Source organism: Hyperoodon ampullatus, assembly GCF_949752795.1.
Source record: "Hyperoodon ampullatus genome assembly, chromosome: 20".
Taxonomy (NCBI): Eukaryota; Metazoa; Chordata; class Mammalia; order Artiodactyla; family Ziphiidae; genus Hyperoodon; species Hyperoodon ampullatus.
The window spans coordinates 13,242,734-13,262,196 of record NC_136933.1 but is presented as its reverse complement, the minus strand read 5'-3'; the positions used below and the strand labels follow the sequence as shown (position 1 = coordinate 13,262,196).

General features: G+C 38.4%; 1 protein-coding gene across 1 annotated transcript in view; it reads right to left on the bottom strand.

Moving 5' to 3' along the window:
* Positions 1-687: 687 nt before the first annotated feature.
* The window catches only part of PPP2CB (protein phosphatase 2 catalytic subunit beta), a gene marked incomplete at its 5' end in the record, with an annotated part of 32,546 nt that continues 13,770 nt past the window's right edge, over positions 688-19,463 (bottom strand). Inside the window, 6 exons of the mRNA XM_079726843.1 lie at positions 688-1,481; positions 5,866-5,984; positions 7,854-8,015; positions 8,128-8,217; positions 10,365-10,538; positions 12,377-12,586. Of these exons, the coding sequence (XP_079582969.1) occupies positions 1,409-1,481; positions 5,866-5,984; positions 7,854-8,015; positions 8,128-8,217; positions 10,365-10,538; positions 12,377-12,586 (828 nt within the window). The 3' untranslated portion in view covers positions 688-1,408. The remainder of the gene's footprint in view (positions 1,482-5,865; positions 5,985-7,853; positions 8,016-8,127; positions 8,218-10,364; positions 10,539-12,376; positions 12,587-19,463) is intronic.

The window sequence follows — 19,463 nt, the reverse complement described above, 5'->3', positions numbered from 1 at the left end:
TCACTTACTCTGATTATAATTTTGAGATGTTTATACGTATTTTTACCATCTTGTTTTTTTTTTTTTTTTTTTTTTTTTTTTTTTTTGCGGTACGCGGGCCTCTCACTGTTGTGGCCTCTCCCGTTGCGGAGCACAGGCTCCGGATGCGCAGGCTCAGCGGCCATGGCTCACGGGCCCAGCCGCTCCGCGGCATGTGGGATCTTCCCGGACCGGGGCACGAACCCGTGTCCCCTGCATCGGCAGGCGGACTCTCAACCACTGCGCCACCAGGGAAACCCACCATCTTGTTTTTTTATAGAAAGACAAAAGAGTTTAGTTTTCCTCTGTGTCTTCCATCTCCCCCCTGCAGACTCGGCATGTTCCCTTCTACATCTGGAATTCATGCTGTACATTTAAACAGCACTACTACTTGTACTAAACTCTATGTGGAGATTAATTTATTCTCATTTCTAGATCAAAAGGTAAAGATAAAATAACATTTTGGTTTTTAAAAGATTCTACCCAGCCATATGATATCCTACAGTTTTTAGCATATCATCCATAGTTTAAAATGTGAATAATACAAATTACCTAATGAAATGATGTTTAGAAATAAGAATGTCTTTCATGGCCTAAGAGTCATCAGGTACTCTTAAAAATTTTTTTCTTCTGAAAGTAAGTCCTAAACAAAGAACACTACATTTAAAGTACCTCAACACAACTATTTATTACAGGTCAAGAGATCTCATATGAAGTTACAAGAGTAAAACTTTCATTTAAAGTGTACCACAGTAAATCAACATGTTTTTGTTTAAAATGGAAGGTTTATTTGCTCAGTACACCAAATAGAATGCAAGCACTGTCATGACAAATATACAGAAATATGCAGATCAACATAAAATAGTAATTTAGTTTAAAGGAAGGGAAATCTCTTTAAATGTTATGACAACATACTCCCAAGAATCTTTTTTCAGTTAATTATACATTTCAATAAAATACACGGTAATGAATTAAGTGGAAGTTAGCTTGTGAATTTTTTTAAAAATAAAAATCCAACCCTATTAATCCATGCCAGTTAAACACTCTAACTAAAATTTCCAAGTAAGTGCAAAAGGAGATGGAGTTAGTTACCTTTTTTGCTTGAACAGTCCCAAGGAAAATGGTTACTACAAACACAGCAGGCAAACTGTTAAGACCGACCGATCTAGAACATAGTGTAGAACTAATTTCAGTCTCAAGTTGTGCTAAATGCTCATCATTAGTATGGCACAGTTTGGTCCATGATATGGTTTAATGCCAAGACAGATCCCAGTTTGTTACAGAAACACATAGATTACTGTTGCTTTTTTTTTGTTTTGTTTCTAAATATATATATTTTAAAAAGCCAGGTATACTTCCACATACAAAGGCAGGTTTTCCCAGGAGGAATTTACAGAAAGTAGTCTGGGGTGCGCCGGGTCACATGAGGCTCTCCACGACGAGGTGCTGGGTCAAACTGAAGGCTATAAATGGCAAAAAAGAAAGCAAATGGTTAAAGGATTTGACCCTGCAGGCAAACGAATCAATAAAGAACAAGACACCGAGGTAGAAAGAGCAGTCCTTGTCTCCCACCTTTTCTGTGTTGTTTATGACTGGAATGACCCTGGGTAGGTCACTGCAGGTGTTCTCTTTCATAAAACTATCTCACAGAGCTACGGTGAAGATTTAGGCAGACAAGATGTCTGGTTCATGTCTGGCATAAACGGTTTGTAGTATTACTATCAGTTGAATAGAAGTAAAGAGAGCAGACATGCTTGTTTTAGATTTTAGAGGAAAAGCATTCAGTCTTTCACTATTAAGAATGATGTAATTAGCTGTGGGGTTTCTGTAGATGACATTTATCAGGATGAGAAAGTTCCCTTCTTTGACTAGCTGAGTACAGCTGGCCCTTGAACCACACGGGGTTGGGGTCCCGACCCTCTGCAGTTAAAAATCTGAGTATAACTTAGAGCCAAGCCCTCTGTATACGTGGTTCCTCCCTACCTGTGGTTCCAAAGCCCCTGTGGTGCTGTAGTGTTTAGAGTACTAAAAAAAAATCCACATACAAGTGGACTCACACAGTTCAAACCCATGTTGTTCAAGGGTCAACTGTACTTTTATTGTGAAAGGGTGCTGGATTTTGACAAATACTTTTTCTGGCCTTAATGAGATCATGTGGTTTTTGTCCTTTATTAATATGGTTTATTACAAGAACTGATTTTCATTTTTGAACCAACTTCGCATTCCTAGGCTAAATCCCACTTGGTCCGTGTATAATTCTTTTTATATACTTCTGGATTTGGTTAATATTTTGTTGCAGATTTTTGCGTCTATACACATAAAGAGTATTGGTCTGTAGTTTTCTTAAAATGTCTTTGATTTTGGTATTAGGGTAATATAATCTTTAAAGAATTGGTTGGGAAGTAATCCCTCCTCTTCTGTTTTTTGTAGGTCTTTGTGAAGGACTGGTGTTAACTGCTTTTTAAACATTTGGTCAATTCACGAGTGAAGCCAACTGGGCCTGGGCTTTTCTTTGTAGGAAGTCTTAAAATTATTAATTTAATTTCTTCATTTGTTACAGGTTTCTTCAGATTTTCTATTTCTAACTGAGTCAGTTTTGGTAGTTTTTCTTTTTGTCTTTCTACGAATTTGTCCAGTTTATCCAGGTTACCTAATTTGTTGCCATATAGTTATTGTATTCCCTTACAATTATTCTTCTTTCAGTACGGCTTGTGGGGATTTTGGTAATGTGAGTCTTCACTCTTTTTTTTTCTTGGCCAGTCTAGTTAAGGCTTTTCAATTTTGTCAGAGAGAAACAGCTTTTGGTTCCGTTGGTTTTCTCTACTATTTCATTTTATTTCCACTGCTAATTTTCTTTCCTTCCATATGCTTGCACTGAGTTAAGTTTGCTTTTATTTTTCTAGGTCCTTAAGGTGTACAGTTAGGTTATGGAGGCTGGAAGTTGGAGATCAGGTTGCCAGCATGGGTGAGTTCTGGTGAGATCCCTCTTCTGGGTTACAGATTGTCAACTTCTAATTCTATCTGACTTTCAATACAGGCATTTACAGCTATAAATTTCCCTGCAAACACTGCTTTCACTGTATCCCACAGGTTTTGGTACACTGTGTTTTCATTTTCACTCATTTCGAAGTATCTTCTCATTTCCCTGGTGATTTCTTCTTTGACTGCCCCCCGCCAAACGTTATTTAGGAGTGTCTTAATTTGTACCTATTTATATATTTTCCAGTTTTTCTTTTGTTATTGATTTCTGATTTCATCCCACAGTGTCTGGAGAACATACTTTGTATGACTCCAATCTTCTTAAATTTTCTAAGGCTTAGAGTTTATAGCCAAGCACATGGTCAGTGTTGAAGAATGTTCCATGTGCGTTTGAGAAGACTGTGTTCTGCTATTGCCTAGTGGAGTGTTCTGCAGATGTTAGGTAAAGTTGTAGTGTTTTTCAAGTCTTCTATTTCCTTGCTGATCTTCTGTCTAGTTCTGTTACTGCAGGTGGCATAATAAAGTCTCCAACTATTTTTGTCTGTTTCTTCCTTCAATTCTGTTCATTTCTGCTCCATATATTCTAGGGCTCCACTGTTAAGTGCATATGTTTATATTTTCCTAATAGTCTGACTCTTTGTCATTGTGAAGTGTTCTTCTTTATTTCTAGTAACAGTTTTTGGTTTGAAATCTGTTTGGTCTGGTATTAGTATATCCAGTCCAGCACTTTTATGGTTACTATTTGCATGATGTTTCTTTTCTCACCATTTTATTTTTAACCTACTTGTGTTTTTGAATCTAAATTATGTTTCCTGTAGACATTATAAAGCTAGATATTTAAAAACAAAAACACCAACTTGATAATTTCTGCCCTTTGATTGCATTGTGTTGATGACTCATTCAGTGTTATTGATATGACTGGATTTATACCTGCCATTTTCTTTTCTTTTTTAAAATATGCCTTTCTTTGTTTATTGGTTCCTGCTTTAACTGCTTTCTTTTTAGTAAAATATTATTTTCTAACATAGTATTTCAATTCCTTTAATAACTTTACCATTATTTTTCTTTTTTAGTGGTTGCTCTGGAACTCAGAATACACAACTTATGAAATTCGACTTCAGATTTATAAATTCTAGTGATTTAAGAGGTATTTACTCCTAGATAGCATATAGCTCCTTTCCATTTCCATTCCCCATTTTTGGTATTGATGTTATACACAGTATATGTTACAAACCCCCAAAATTATTATATACACGTTTTAATATAATTACTATTTTATATACTCTTATGACCCTAAAGAAGCTGAGAGAGAAGGAGAGTGAGCGTATATTTATAGATTTTGTTAAATAACCTTCTCATTTTTATTTTCTTCATATTCTTCCTTTAATTCAAATTACCATCTGGTTTCACTTCCTTGCTTTAGTACAGCTTTGTTCCCACCCACCTCCTCTGTGCTGTTACTATCAAATCTACGACTGCATTTCTATATATTGTTTCTTTTAAGTTCAATTATACTACAAATATATCCTTACTGTGTTATGCAACTGGTTTTTAAATCAGTTAAGAAGGTGCAATTCTACCATCTTCTATTATTACTACCTTGTGTGTGCAGTTGACTTAACTCTCTGGTATCATTTGCTTTCAGCCTGAAGTGCTCCCTCTAGTATATCCTGTATGGCAGGTCTGCCAGCACTGAATTCCCTCAGTTTTTGTTTATCTGGGGATGCCCTTCTTTTGTGTTCATTCTGAAGTTGTGCTGGATAGGACCTTGGTTTTTTATTTTCAGCACTTTGAGTTTGTTTCATTGCCTTTCTGAGGAAATGTCAGCTGATTATTCAATTGAGGTTCCCTTTTGTAAGTCATTTTTCTCTTACTGCCTTCAAGATTATTTCTTCTAGACTCTCACCATTTTGACCACGATGTGTCTGACTGCTCTTGTGTGGGTACAGCCTAATACACGTGCACAGCTGTCTTGTCTCCCAGAGTTGACTGTGATGATCTCAGGAAAGCTCTTCTTCAGTATCTCTTTCCCTGGTTTTACCTGTTAAAGTTCTCCTTGCTCTCCTCTTTTGCTTGTTGCTACTAGTATCATGGGAGCTGAGAGACTTCTTCATTGGTCTCCACCATAATACCCACTGTCTTCAACAAAATACTTAGGCTTGCAATTCTTGACCCTCTGTTCTAAGTAAGGTCAGCCCCCTCAGGCAGAGGTGAGGAACTTTTTGTTCTTCATCTCTCTCTGAACAGAACTTCTATGCCACTGTTCCGGAGTTGCAGGCAGGTATGATGGCCCACTTCTTAGTGACATCCCCTGTTCTAGAGTAGGCACTGAGGCAAGAACTGGGGATACAGCATTCTCTGCCTGCCACACATGACTGGATCAGAGCCTCCACCCTAGGAGCCAGGGAGGGGAAGGGAGTCTCAGCCTGACCGACCACACCCACTGGGAGCAGAGCTTCTGTAACCCTGGACTGGGAACTGGGGGAGGGGAGAAGCCCCATCTTCTTGACCACACCCACCCAGGACAGAATGCCTGCAGTGTAGCTTCTGTACAGGGGATCTGGAAACAGGCGGGAACACTTGTGACTCAAATTCCACAGACTCTGGTGTTATACTGAGAGTTAGCAGATCCAGAATAAGTGTTTCTGTATTTGCTGTATACATTTAGGACAAATTCCAAACACTTGAAACAATTGTTTGAAATAACATTTTCCGGTCCAGTGTTTGTTCCTACTGGGGAGAGGGTTTGCCATGTTCCTTACTCCGCTATTCCAGAAGCCAAACTCCTCTACCTCTAACTTTAATAATCCACATTGCAATTTTCCTTCTGAAAGTGATTACATACAATTAAAACTTAAAGTTACTTACAAGGAATACTTCAAAGTGTCATCTAATTCCATGATAGCAGCCTGGTTCCCACAACGATAGCAGTAATTCGGCGCACTGAAAATGGTAACCACATTCCGATCGTGACACCAATTGTATCCCTGCAGCATTAAAAAAAAAAAAAAAATCAGTATTTCACCATAAAATCATAATGTTGACGTAGCTAAGTTGAGAAAACTAAACTCAAAAGTTACACGAGTATTCTCTGTGGAAATGCAGTCTTCTGTGTTACCTTATGTGGTATCCATCTTTAATATGTACATCTGCACTGAGATTCAGCTATGGAGCTCAGTAACTGTTTTTCTGCTTAATCTATGCTTGAGATCGTGGCTAGGATGTGTATTCAGATTTCTCCCACAATGACGGAAGATGTCTCAATTCTTCCTCATAAATTATGTCAATTTTTGCTTTATGTACTTTGACTCTATTACTAGGTAAATAAAAATTTAGAATTATTCTCTCCTATATAACTGGGCCACTTTTCATCAGCAAATACCTCTTTTTATTTCTAAATATACTACTGTCTTACAGCCTTTTCTGATTCATATTATTAACTATATTTTGGATAATTATCTAATTGATATACTAATACACCATTTTCCATCCCTCAATTTCTAGTCTGTGGTATCATCATGTTTTAGATTAAATCCCAAATAATGGGTGAATTTTTTGACTATTTATCCAATTTGAGATTCTCAGTATTTCAGGGAAGTAAAAATTTTTATCCATTCACATTCCTTACGATTATAATGAGGTTTATCTTTACTGTACAAATCTATGTTCTTTATTACCATGCTGTTACCTTCTGCCTCTGTTGGGTTAGTGAAGTTTTCTCTAACATCTTGAAGCCACTCCCTACTGGTTTGGAAGGATTATATTCTATTTATATTCCTTTAATGTTTAAAGAATAGTAACATCATGGTAGAGAAATGTGGCAGGCACCACCTTAACTAAGTGATCCAAATTAGTTAATAGCACGAGCACTGGGAAAGATCCCGTGACCTGATACGATGTGCCAAGAAGGACACATCATCATACTGTGATATGCCCGCCAAAAGTGCATAACCCGAATCACAAGGAAACATCAGCCAAACCATATAAATGAAGGCTATTTCTACAAAATAAAATTGCTTGTAGTCTTCAAAAATGTCAAGATTATGTAAAACAAAGGAAATCTGAGGAATTTCCACCTCCAAGGGGACTGAATACAGCATGATCCTGGATGAGATTATAGGTGCACACACACATTATTAAATTTTGCTGTAAAAAAATTTTGCTATAAAGGACATTGGTGAGATAATAAAAATTTGACTAAAGCGTTTATAGACTTTAAATTTTTTTTATTATTTTATTTTTTTGGCCGTGCTGCGAGGCTTGTGGGATCTTAGTTCCCTGACCACAGATTAAACGTGTGCCCCCTGCAGTGGAAGCACAGAGTCTTAACCACTGGACCGCCAGGGAATTCCCTGAATAAAGCACTTAGATAATGGTACTATATCAATGAAAATTTCCTGACCTTGATAACTATACTGTGGTTATTTAGGAGAAAGTCCTTATTTTTACAAAACACACATGGAAATCTGGATGTAAAGGAGGATCTCACCTGCAACTGACATTCCAACAGCTAAAAAAAAAAGTAATGTGTGAGGGGAAAGCGGAAAAGGAAGGGAGAGAGAATGATAAAGCAAATATGAAAATATTTCTATTTTAGGAATCTGAGTGTAGGACAGAAAGGAATTTTTTGTTACTTTTTTTTTTGCAATTTTTCTTGAAGTCTAAATTAATTACAAAAGAGATATAATTTCGCTCTGGCCAACTAGTACTTTCCCTACTTGCTAAAATCAGCCAAGTTTTTTCTCCTTTCATTTAGGTAATGGGGAGGAATGTTTCTGACAGTCTAAGTCATGAAGCTTTATTAGAGAGACATTTATTTGAAACAGAGATCGTCATCCTATAAGAAAAGGACATACCTCCATTACAAGTTGGTGAGCACGAGAAACCAGTGTGAGACCATTGGCATGATTAAATGTTTCAGAAATATCTTGTCCAAATGTGTAGCCAGCGCCGCGTGGTGAAATACCCCACCCACCACGATCATCTGGATCTGACCATAACAGATCACACATTGGGCCCTGGCAAAGAAAATGAAGTATGTGATGTAAGTTATGAGTACTCATATTTAACTAATCTAGGGTTACCACAATGTGGTTACATTTCTTTCTTTTTCATTAAAACTAAGTTTACCTCATGTGGAACTTCTTGTAAACGATCCAGGGCTCTTATATGATCCAGTGTATCTATGGATGGGGAGAGGCCACCATGGAGGCAGAATATCTGTTTATGAATTTAAAAAGAAAATGAATTTGTTTTATTAAATGCTAGAAGTTAATGGAGAGTAAATAATGGTTACCAACGTCAATCCTAGTAGCTTTTCTTTTCAAAATAGCATTTAATAATATTCACAGTGGAAAATGTATAATACACAATGGAAAAAAACAAAAAATGCATGATCAGAGACAGCTGTTAACATTTAAATACACTTCTTTTTTCTTTATAATCCTAGGTATTTTATATAGTATATTTCCACTTTCTCTAGAATGCGATTTCCGTGCTTGTGACGCACCATTAACTTTTCTGTTGGTTACTGCTGACATATAAAAATTTTAAATTTCTCTTACAGCAAAGACCCTACTGATTCCTGTTATTGGTTGTAATAGTTTTTCAGTTTTCTACGAGTTTTCTGAGTACATAATCATGTTTGCAAAAATATTCTTGTTATTTTGTTCTCAATGTTTATACCTTTTAATTATTTTTATTGCTCAGTGCACTGGCTAGGACTTCCAAAAACAAAATTAAATAATAAGATTTTCTTTGGGGGAGGAGGGGAGGGGAGAGATATTACTCCCAGGTCCATTCTCCAGGGATTCTAAGACAGAGATAATAAAGTTTTAGACGGCATTTTTCTCCTGATTTTGAGGAGAAGGTTTCCGATGTTTTGCTGATAAGTATAGTCAGTGTAAGTTTCTTCATCCAGTTAGTGTTATTTTACTCCTTAATTGAGGTTTCTTTTTTGCGGTACGCGGGCCTCTCACTGTTGTGGCCTCTCCCGTTGCAGAGCACAGGCTCCGGACGCGCAGGCTCAGCGGCCATGGCTCACGGGCCCAGCCGCTCCGCGGCATGTGGGATCTTCCCAGACCGGGGCACGAACCCATGTCCCCTGCATCGGCAGGCGGACTCTCAACTGCTGCGCTACCAGGGAAGCCCCTCCTTAATTGAGTTTTAAATAAAGATATAGGACTTTGTTCAAATGGTTTTGGTCTGATTTCATTCTTCTGTGCTTGATGTCTGGTTTGGCATTGGGGTTATACTAGCCCTACAGAGTGAGTTTTGAAGCTCTCTACCTCTTCCTAAGCTTTGAAACTCAGAAATGTTATGTTCCTTAAAGGTTTGGTAGAATTTGCCTATAAAACTACCTAGACCTGGTTACTCTCCAATTTCTTCTTAGTCTGATGGTCTACTTACATTGGTCTAATTTCTTCAAAACAATTTAATAATTAATATTCTGCTATAATAAATTTCATCTGTGTTTTCAAGTTTATTGGAATAAAGCTGCAACTGTTTTTGTGATTCGTAAGTGCCTCCATACTTAGAGTAATGCCTTATTTCTCATTCCCAATGTTTTATGTGGCCTCCCTCTCTTTTTCTAGATAAGTTTTGACTATTATATTTCTTTAATAGACTTTTCAAAAACTGCTTTGGGCCATATTGATCAACTATGTATTTTTGGTATCTATTTCTGCTTTTATTTTTAATTAACCCAAGTTTATTTTACTGTTTCATTCTTTGAATTAAATGTAATTTATAAATAAATGCATTTCCTTGCATTTCATCCCTTACTTACATCTAAAAGTTTTGGTTTATACTATACTTCCACTTGGTCATTTAGAAATGACTTCTATTTTATGAGTGTTAGTAGAAGACTGTGAAAGTTCCCAGGGAGGTAGATTTGTCCTACTACTCAGAATCAGAAATGGTCACTTAACACATAGTGTATAAATAGATATATCAATAGATGGAAAGGGAAGCAGGAAGATGGAGAGGATGAAAGGAAGAACTTGCTGGTCTCAACGTGTATAAAACTTACCCAGTTCCCTGTTCTGAAACTTTAAGTATAAGGGAAAGAGGCAGAAAAGGCCAAGGAGATGCAGAAAGAATGTCATGTCAATCTAGACCCTAAATTACTAATAGAAAATCTTTTCCTACTTTTTTTTTTTTTTTGGCGGTATGCGGGCCTCTCACTGCTGTGGCCTCTCCCATTGTGGAGCACAGGCTCCGGACACGCAGGCTCAGCGGCCATGGCTCACGAGCCCAGCCGCTCCGGGGCACGAACCCGTGTCCCCTGCATCGGCAGGCGGACTCTCAACCACTGCGCCACCAGGGGAGCCCCCTTTTCCTACTTTTATCTGTCCTCACATACATACCTGTCCATCTACTAAAGCTGTAAGTGGCAGATAGTCAAACAGATCTGTAAAGTATTTCCAAACATTGGCATTCCCATACTTTCGCAGACATTCATCATAAAAGCCATATACTTGGGTAATTTGTCGGCTTTCGTGGTTTCCTCTCAATATTGTAATACGTTCTGGATAACGCACCTGAAGGAAAAGGAAAAGAAACCCATGGAAGTATTTTTACTAGTGTTATGCTAAGCACATTAACCTCTGACCCATTTCTTTAAATGGTCCTTCAGTCTTCTAGTACATTAAATGTAAATTCTTTTTCAGAATAAAAAATTTTCTCATTCATCACCAGGTCCTCTTGATTAACCTTTGAAATTTTTTTTATGGCCATCCTCCTTCATACTATGTATCCATACTCCTCTCACTGGAATCCTTATTAACTGGTAACTATTTTATTATAATAAAATCGTATCTGACTCTTTGTCTCTAATATCTTTTTCATACTCAAATTATCACTAGTCTTCTTAGTCTTTCCAGAACACTATGACTTTTTAATGCTCCACGGACACAGAAGAGATCTGGACCCAAGACAAACTCTCTACAGACTAACTTCTCCCTCCCTTTTATTTCCCACAGAAGGATGTATTTGCCAACAGAACACAAAAACAGGCCCTGCCAGGCTGGAGATGAAGATGGTGAGGTGTAGGAAGGGAATGAATAACTTTTTTTGTATATATCTTTGTTATGCTTTAGTTCACTTCCTAGAACCTGTATATTTTACAGTATTATGTTGAAAACCAACTTTTTATGATGCACATGTATTGTTAAAATTTTTCATAAATAATTAAATATTTGACAATTTTGGGGAAAAAAGAAATTTTAGACATGTCAAAAAAAAAAAAAAAAAACAGGTCCTGCCAAAGGTGGGCAAGATTTCAAATGTATTTATATAGTTTCCTTTCCATAACAGAACATAGAGACATACTTTATGGCATACTTTTTGGTTAGCAGTGTGTCTGATAAGAAGTATAAAAAAGCATCAGATTCTGCAAACCAAAAAGCTGCAAATGCATACTTCACACATATTCAACTAAGCATCCATTATGTGTCCAGCACTAAGCACAGAGTTCAAATCTAGTACCAGGTCCACACAAATACATGAATTCTGCTGGTTAGGGACTAATTTCACTTAAGGAAGTATGAGAAACAGGGCAATAAACCACTATGTAACATAAATAAGGGATGGGAGAATACATTTTATGATAATTTAGAGTAGAAGGAGTAAAGCTAAGGTGGTTGAAGGCTTCATGGAAGAAGTAGGACTTGAGCTGAGTCTTGGCAGAAGGGGTAAGAAATCAGAGACAGAGTAATCGTTTGGGGAAATCAGGTAAATATTTGGAGATAGCCAGAGCACTGAAATACTCTGATCCGAGGCAGAGTTTATGCTACCAACTACGAGCAGCAAATTCAGGCTAGACAGTAGAGGACCAGCCGAGGAGTGTGAGCTCGATTCTGCAGGTAACACAGAATCACTGAAGAGTTGGGAACAGTGAAGTAACAAGATGAATGTTAAATGAGAGAGGTTTAATCTGGCAGCATATGCAAGGTAGATCTGGAGGGGTCAGATCCTGGAGGCAGAAATATTAGCTACCGCACTACTGCACTAATTAAAGTGTGAAGTGATGAAGATATACATTGTATGATAGTAAAAATAGAAAGACACAGGAATAACAGATTTTGCAAGACAAGAATTTTTTAAAAACTTATTAGTTGACTATACATGAGGGATAAGTTGACTAAAAATGATTCCAAGACTTCAGCTACGGATTACCTACAACAATAATTTACCAGAAGTAGGCAGGAGAGGTTTAATGTATCATTTTCATGTCTCTCTCTCAAGAGATGTAAAATGAAGTGTTATTTTAAGGGGCTATAAAGTGAATGGATCATAAACTAGAACATGGGATATGCAATGCCACCAATCTTGCCTTTTGCCGATTAAAGCTTGAAAAAATAAACGTCATTAACCATACCTTTAATGCCACAAGAAGAGTCACAGTCTCCACAGAATAATAACCTCTGTCTACATAGTCACCCATGAATAGATAGTTTGTATCTGGTGACTTCCCACCGATTCTAAAGAGTTCCATAAGATCATGGAATTGACCATGCACATCTCCACAGACGGTAACAGGACAACGGACCTCTTGCACATTTGATTCTTTTGTTAAAATTTCCTTAGCCTGTTAAAAAAAAATGAAATCAACAATTAAAAAAAAAATTCTATCACAAATTTTTTTTTTTTTTTGCGGTACGCGGGCCTCTCACTGTTGTGGCCTCTCCTGTTGCGGAGCACAGGCTCCGGATGCGCAGGCTCAGTGGCCATGGCTCACGGGCCCAGCCTCTCCGCGGCATGTGGGATCTTCCCAGACTGGGGCACGAACCCGTGTCCCCTGCATCGGCAGGCGGACTCTCAACCACTGTGCCACCAGGGAAGCCCCTATCACAAATTTGAAGGCATCATTTCCTGTCTATTAAAAGAAAATCTGGAGGAAAAAGCCACCTGAATGTGTATTATAAAATCATAAAACTAAAACCACAACAAGATTCCACTTTACACCTACTAGGATGGCTAAATAAAAAAGAATTACAAGTGATTTTGAGGATGTGGAGAAATTGGAACTTTCACACAGTGTTGGTGAAAATCTAAAATGGTACAACTGCTGTGGAAAACAGTCTGACAGTTCCTCAAGGTGTTAAACATAGAATTAACGTGTGGTTCAATTCCATTCCTAGATATATACTTAAGAGAAATGAAAACTTAAGTTTACACATGTTCATGGCAGCATTACAATAGCCAAAAAGTGGAAACCACCTAAATGTCTATTAACTAATGAATAGGCAAATATGGTATTATTCATTCAATGGACTATTATTCAATAATAAAAAGAAAAAGAAATGACGTACTGACACATGCTACAACTCTGAAAACATATTAAGTGAAAGAAGACAGTCACAAATGGTCATATATTGTATGACTCCATTTACGTGAATTGTTTAGAACAGACAAATCTACAGAGACAGAAGATTAGGGTTGCCTAGGGCCGAGGGGTAATAACTAAGGGGCATGGGATTTCTATGCCTATCCTCACACCCTATAGGCAGGAATGCACATCTTTGGAAAGCTAACAAAATGTAAACTGATCTGAGGCAAAGACCGCCTAACCTCAATATCCACTATCCCTTTCCTTCTCAATAATTAAACTCATTGTATTCAATCAGATAGTCATGCTCCGAGCTGAAAAACTACATTTCCCAGCTGTCTTAGTTCAGGCTGCCGTAACAAATAACAGACTAGGTGGCTTAAACAACAGAAATTTATTCCTCACAGTTCTGAAGATTGAGAAGCCGAAGATCAAGGTGCCGGTTGATTCGATTCCTGGTGAGGACCCTCATCCTGGTTTGCAGAGGGACGGCTTCTTGCTGTGGACGCCTTCTTCACATGGTATTAAGAGAGAGAGGTCATCTCTCTAGCGTCTCTTCTGATAAAGGGCACTAATTCCATTCATGAGGGCTTTACCCTCATGACCTAATTACCTACCAAAGGCCCCACCTCCAAGTACCATCACACTGGGGATCAGGCATCACCTATGAATTTTGAGAAGATACAAATATTCAGTCCATAGCACCAGCCTCTCATGCAACTACAAATGGCTCTAAGACTAAGTTCTGGTCTGTGTGATGTAAGGAGTGTTATGTGGGAACCAGAAAGTTTCCTTAAAGAGGGGGTGTGCCCTTTATCACTCTCCATCCTATTTCCTAGAATGTATATGTGATGACTGGGCTCCAGGAGCCACCTCTACCATAAAGAGGGGCTGCTCCCTAGTAAGAGCAAGCAGAGTGCTGGAAGATGTGGCAGGCTGAAAAAACACACTGCAAAGAGATACTCCCTTCCTGATCACCAGAACCTGTGTATATTACCTTGTACGAAAAAGATGTGATTAAGCATCTTGGGAGGGGGCACTTATCCTAGATTATCCCAACAGGCCCTAAATGTAATTACATATACCCTTATTAGAGAGGGAGAGGGAGTTTTGAGACAGACACACGGACAGAGAAGTCCATGTGAAGACAGAGGCAGATTGAAGTGATGTGGCCAAGGAGTGCCAGCTGTCTCCAGACGCTGGAAGAGGCAAGGAACAGATTCTCTCTTAGAGCCTCCAGAGGGTGCGTGGCCCTGCTGACACCTAGGTTTTGGACTTCCAGCCCCCAAGAGCTGTGAGGGATAAATGTCTGTTGTTTTAAGCCGCCCAGTTAGTGGTAATTTGTTACAGCAGCCCCAGGAAACTAACACAGCAAGATGTCTGGTTTCCTGATACCTCAGTGGAGTTACCACCCCTGGACTGCCTATCTCCAAGTTTTCCTGTACATGGAGAAATACAAACTGCAAGCTTGGTTAAGCCTTTATTATTTTGGATTTTCTGTTACACAAACCAAACCTAACACTAACTGATACATGGTTACACATTGGACCAAGCAACTCCACTTCTAGGCATCTACACTATGAATAAAATCAGATACATATGTATGGATATAAGTAAAGGAATGTTTGCTTTTAAGAAAAAAAAAACAAAACTATAAATGTACACTGGATAGTTATGAAAACAAATATGAAACATCCACAGAATGGAATACTAAGTAGACATTAAGAATGTTATAGAAGTATATTTGATATAATGGGTATTTGGTATATAAATGAAAAAGGCAAGTCACAAAACTACAAGATCACCTGTTTAACAAGAAAAACTGTCTAGGAGTTCCATACCAAGAAAACTGCTCTAACAATTTTCAGACATGATCATGTTAGGTTCTTCAAATAGCTCGTTCAGATCACAGGACCAAACTTTCACAGCAGAGTCATTCAAGTCAAGCCCAAAGCATTAATGCATTGGGGTTAAAGACAAAAAGTCCTTAATATAAGAACCAATTTACAGGGACTTCCCTGGCAGTCCAGCAGTTAAAGACTCTGCCTTCCAATGCAGGGGGTACGGGTTCAATCCCTGGTTGGGGAGCTAAGATCCCACATGCCTTGTGGCCAAAAAAACCATAAAAAACATAAAACAGAAGCAATACTGTAACAAATTCAATAAAGACTTTAGAAATGGTCCGCATTAAAAAAAGAAAGAAATCTCTGAAAAAAAACAAAAACCAATTTATAGAAGCCAAATCCCAAAGTTAAAAGGATCCTAGTATAATGGCTGAAGATTGAGAAAACAAGTAGCAGAGGTCTTTCAAGAGCAACATAACCTCCTGCAATGGAACTAACAACTGGAAAAAAGTCACGGCAACAAGCTTAAAAGTGAGTAAAATCATTATGTCATCTGCTTAGCAAGCATCAAGTAATTTGTTTTTCAAGTCAAATGGGAGCAAATAACCAACATTTTCCAGAAATATTTAAAACAGAATCCTCAAGTCATGTAACATTAAGAATTTTTAACAAGCTAACCCTACTTAAAGAACCTACTAAAGGAAGTATTACCAAAAACAGAGGAAAGATTACTTAATATATAGTTCCCACACAGGGCAAGTTAGGAGGCTAATAAACCATTCACTCTGATGTACACCATACACCTCAATCACGTGACATATCAAAATATTCCTGAAGAGTAAGGTTCATGTATCCATGTCACATCTGTCAAGTGTCTGTTACAGGCCAGGCACCAGAGATAAAAAGAACAGGTAAACTCTCCACCTCAAACATGCTGGCTTTGATGAGCTCAAACCAAACAAAATAAAAACTTCTGTATACAGAAAGAGATAAAAGAAAAAGCCTGGGGAATTATTTACAGCACACAGGATAACAGAATAATACTGACATCTGCAGTATAAAGATGTTTGTAGAATAAGTTACAATATGCCTCAAAAATAATTGATTCAGTCAATCCTAATTAAGAGGTCACATTTTTGAGAGGCCCAAGAAAACTATTTATATGAAAGCATTTGAGAATATAAAGCTCTGAATTAGCCTTCATTGTTTAAACTGTTAAATCAAAGAAGGTTTTAAACTATTTTTATAACAGTTGACTTAAAATGTAAAGTTATATTTTCTGTATTTTAAATCAAAAAGTTAATTTTTAAGTCTAGGTAGGGAGATTTTCTACATTGATGGCTTTTATTAGTTCCCAAACTTGTAATAGTGACACTATGAAGTTCTGTTGAAAAACTTTTATTCACTTACTATACTGATCTCCTTAAGTTTTAAGAGTAAAAAGGGGTCACGAGACTAAAAAGCTTGGAAATCATTATATTAATGCATCTGTTCTGTTGACCTACATGTAAGATGAAAGATAAGGGTAAGTCGGTTCACATTACTCCAAAGACATGTATCATTCACCTCAACTTGCTTTCAGTGACTATTTCATCCTATGACACCAGTCCAAAACACTGATGTTAGAATACATAAAACAAAATCCCAACAAAAGTCTGTATACACACTGTTAGAATCACAAAGTCAGTCTGCCTCCAGGTTCATCTATGCCAACTGGATGCACCTAGCCCAGACTTTTCATCGGAAGTGACTCTAAGCAGTAGGGACAGTGGCAAGTTCTACTCCCACACAGTGTTCTCTCCAGCGTTCTAAATCGTTTCTATGGTATGATTTTGGCTGTGGCTCCAATCTCTCTTTAATTTCTGCAAAATTTCCAAGCTTGGTTCTCCAGCTTGCCTTCTGATTCTAGGCTACTAAACGTTCTTCTGGCAAATGACATTTCTGCTTAAGTTAGCCTGGTAAACTTCCCAAGAGTCCATATTTTTCTTCTCTTTGCCTATAATTAGTTAGAATGAGATTATATGTGCAGAAGTCTTCCAGAAAAATGAGTTCTCCCATTTGAAATCTAACTGTGTAACCCTAAGACCTATATACCCTTCAGTTTCTTCACGGAGACTAGGTATCTGTGAGTCTGTGTCTCTCTAAAATGTGAAGTCTTACCTTCCACATGTGTAACGTGGAAATAGCTATGCTTTTCCAAACTCAAATTCTCTAAGGGTTGATTCTTAGCTCTGTGGCAAAATACATTATTTTATTATCATCATGTTACTGAAGTATCTTTTTCTCAGGGGGGAAGAGAAGACCTAAACTGTGGGTTTATTTTTCTCATGGAACAAGAAGCCTGGATGTAGGCAGCGCTGGGTTGGCGCAGCTTCTCAAGGGCCACTGGGGCAGCAGACTCTTTCCCTTCACCTTCTCTGCCATCCTTAGTAAACAGAATCACCATCTCATGGCCATAAAATGATGATGCATCTGTAGGCACTGCATCTGGTATCTTACTCAGCAAGAAGGGGCCAAAGGGCACATGCCGGTCTAGTCTATCCATCTCACAAAGTTTTCCCAGAATTCTCACTGGCCAGCTGAGACGCATGCTCCCTGCTGCCCAATCAGTCACTGGGATGGGGCGAGAACGGGGGCAGAGCTGCTACAAGGTGTAATTCCAATTAGAACCGAAGGAAATCTTAGAGATTATCAAGCATCTCCTTAAAGGTCTGGCAAATGGCCAGAAATGTCCGAGATCACAAATGAAACGGCATTTTTACCAAGTTTATTCATAAGATAGCTTTCCAATTTTGTTCAGAAAAAAAAATCAAACTGAAGAGCGTAAGTCATTAGAGCGTTCAATTGGACCCGATGTCTATTTTTGTGATTATTAATTAAAAAAATAATACTCAGCCGATGGTTCCAACTCTAAAAAGGAAACCTGCTTCATATACGAACATTATCATTACTGTCTCACTTTAAATATAGAAATAAAAAGCCTCAAAATGTAAATATTATCCAATTCAATAAAAAAAAATTTTAGTTTATTTATTTATTTTTGGCTGCGTTGGGTCTTCGTTGCTGTGCGCGGGCTTCTCTTGCGGAGCACAGGCTCTAGGCGTGCGGGCTTCAGTAGTTGTGGCACATGGGCTCAGTAGTTGTGGCTCACGGGCTCTAGAGCACAGGTTCAGTAGTTGTGGTGCACGGGCTTAGTTGTTCCGCAGCATGTGGGATCTTCCCAGACCAGGGCTTGAACCTGTGTCCCCTGCATTGGCAGGTGGATTCTTAACCACTGCGCCACCAGGGAAGTCCCACAATTGTTCTTTTAAGGACATATGGTTATCTTAACCCAGCACAGGTTTTATAAAACTATGAGGATGGGTTAAGATATGTGATTTACAGTGTGTGTGTGTGTGTGTGTGTGTGTGCATGTGTGTGTGTGTTTGCTTTACCATAATACTTCCTAAGCTTTTATCTACATAACAGTGAAGTACTTTGTCAGGCCAGAGCCAGGCCCCTCCAATATTTTTATCTTTACTGTACAGATTCCTGATGTCTCTAAACACTTGATTTATAGCTCACACCCTTTACTGTAAAGTGATCTTACTGTGAGATCACTCTGGCTTGCCTTCAAGGAAAGAATGTGCTGGACTGGCAGAAGTAAGTGTACAGTTCATCTGATACTTGGAATTCTCAGTGTAAAAACCCTTGTGTGTCAGGGGTCCCCAAGACCAGCCCCAGGTTTGGCAATGATTCACAAAAGAAGGTCCATACAACTCAGCACGTAGTTGTACTCGTGGCTATGATTTATTACAGCAAAAGGACAGAAAGCAAAATCAGCAAAAAAAAGGCGCATGGGGCACAGCCCTGAGTAAATCAAGCACAAGCTTCAAGAGTCCTGTCCCAGTGGAGCTGCAGAGTGTGCCTAACACCTGCAGCAACAAGCTGAAACTACACGTGTGAAATCTGTCAGTCACGGGGAAGCTCATTAGAGGCTCTGTGCCCAGGATTTGTAACGGGGAGCTGATCACATGGATACCCCCTATCATGTACCAAAATTCCAGACTTCAAAAGAAAAGCACGTGTTCCGCATAAATCACACTGTTTGCATAAACAGTGAGCCACACTTAACAGGGAAGGGTGGGAAGCCTCCCCAAATCCAAGTTTCCAGACACCCAAGACAACCTTGAAATGAGGCCTTTCTACATACAGCGGTCTTAGGACCGCTACACTAACTCTTTTCTGTGCACCGTGTAATTCTATCTCACGAGTGCTTTCTAATGTGACTTAGCACCCAAAGTTTAATTATC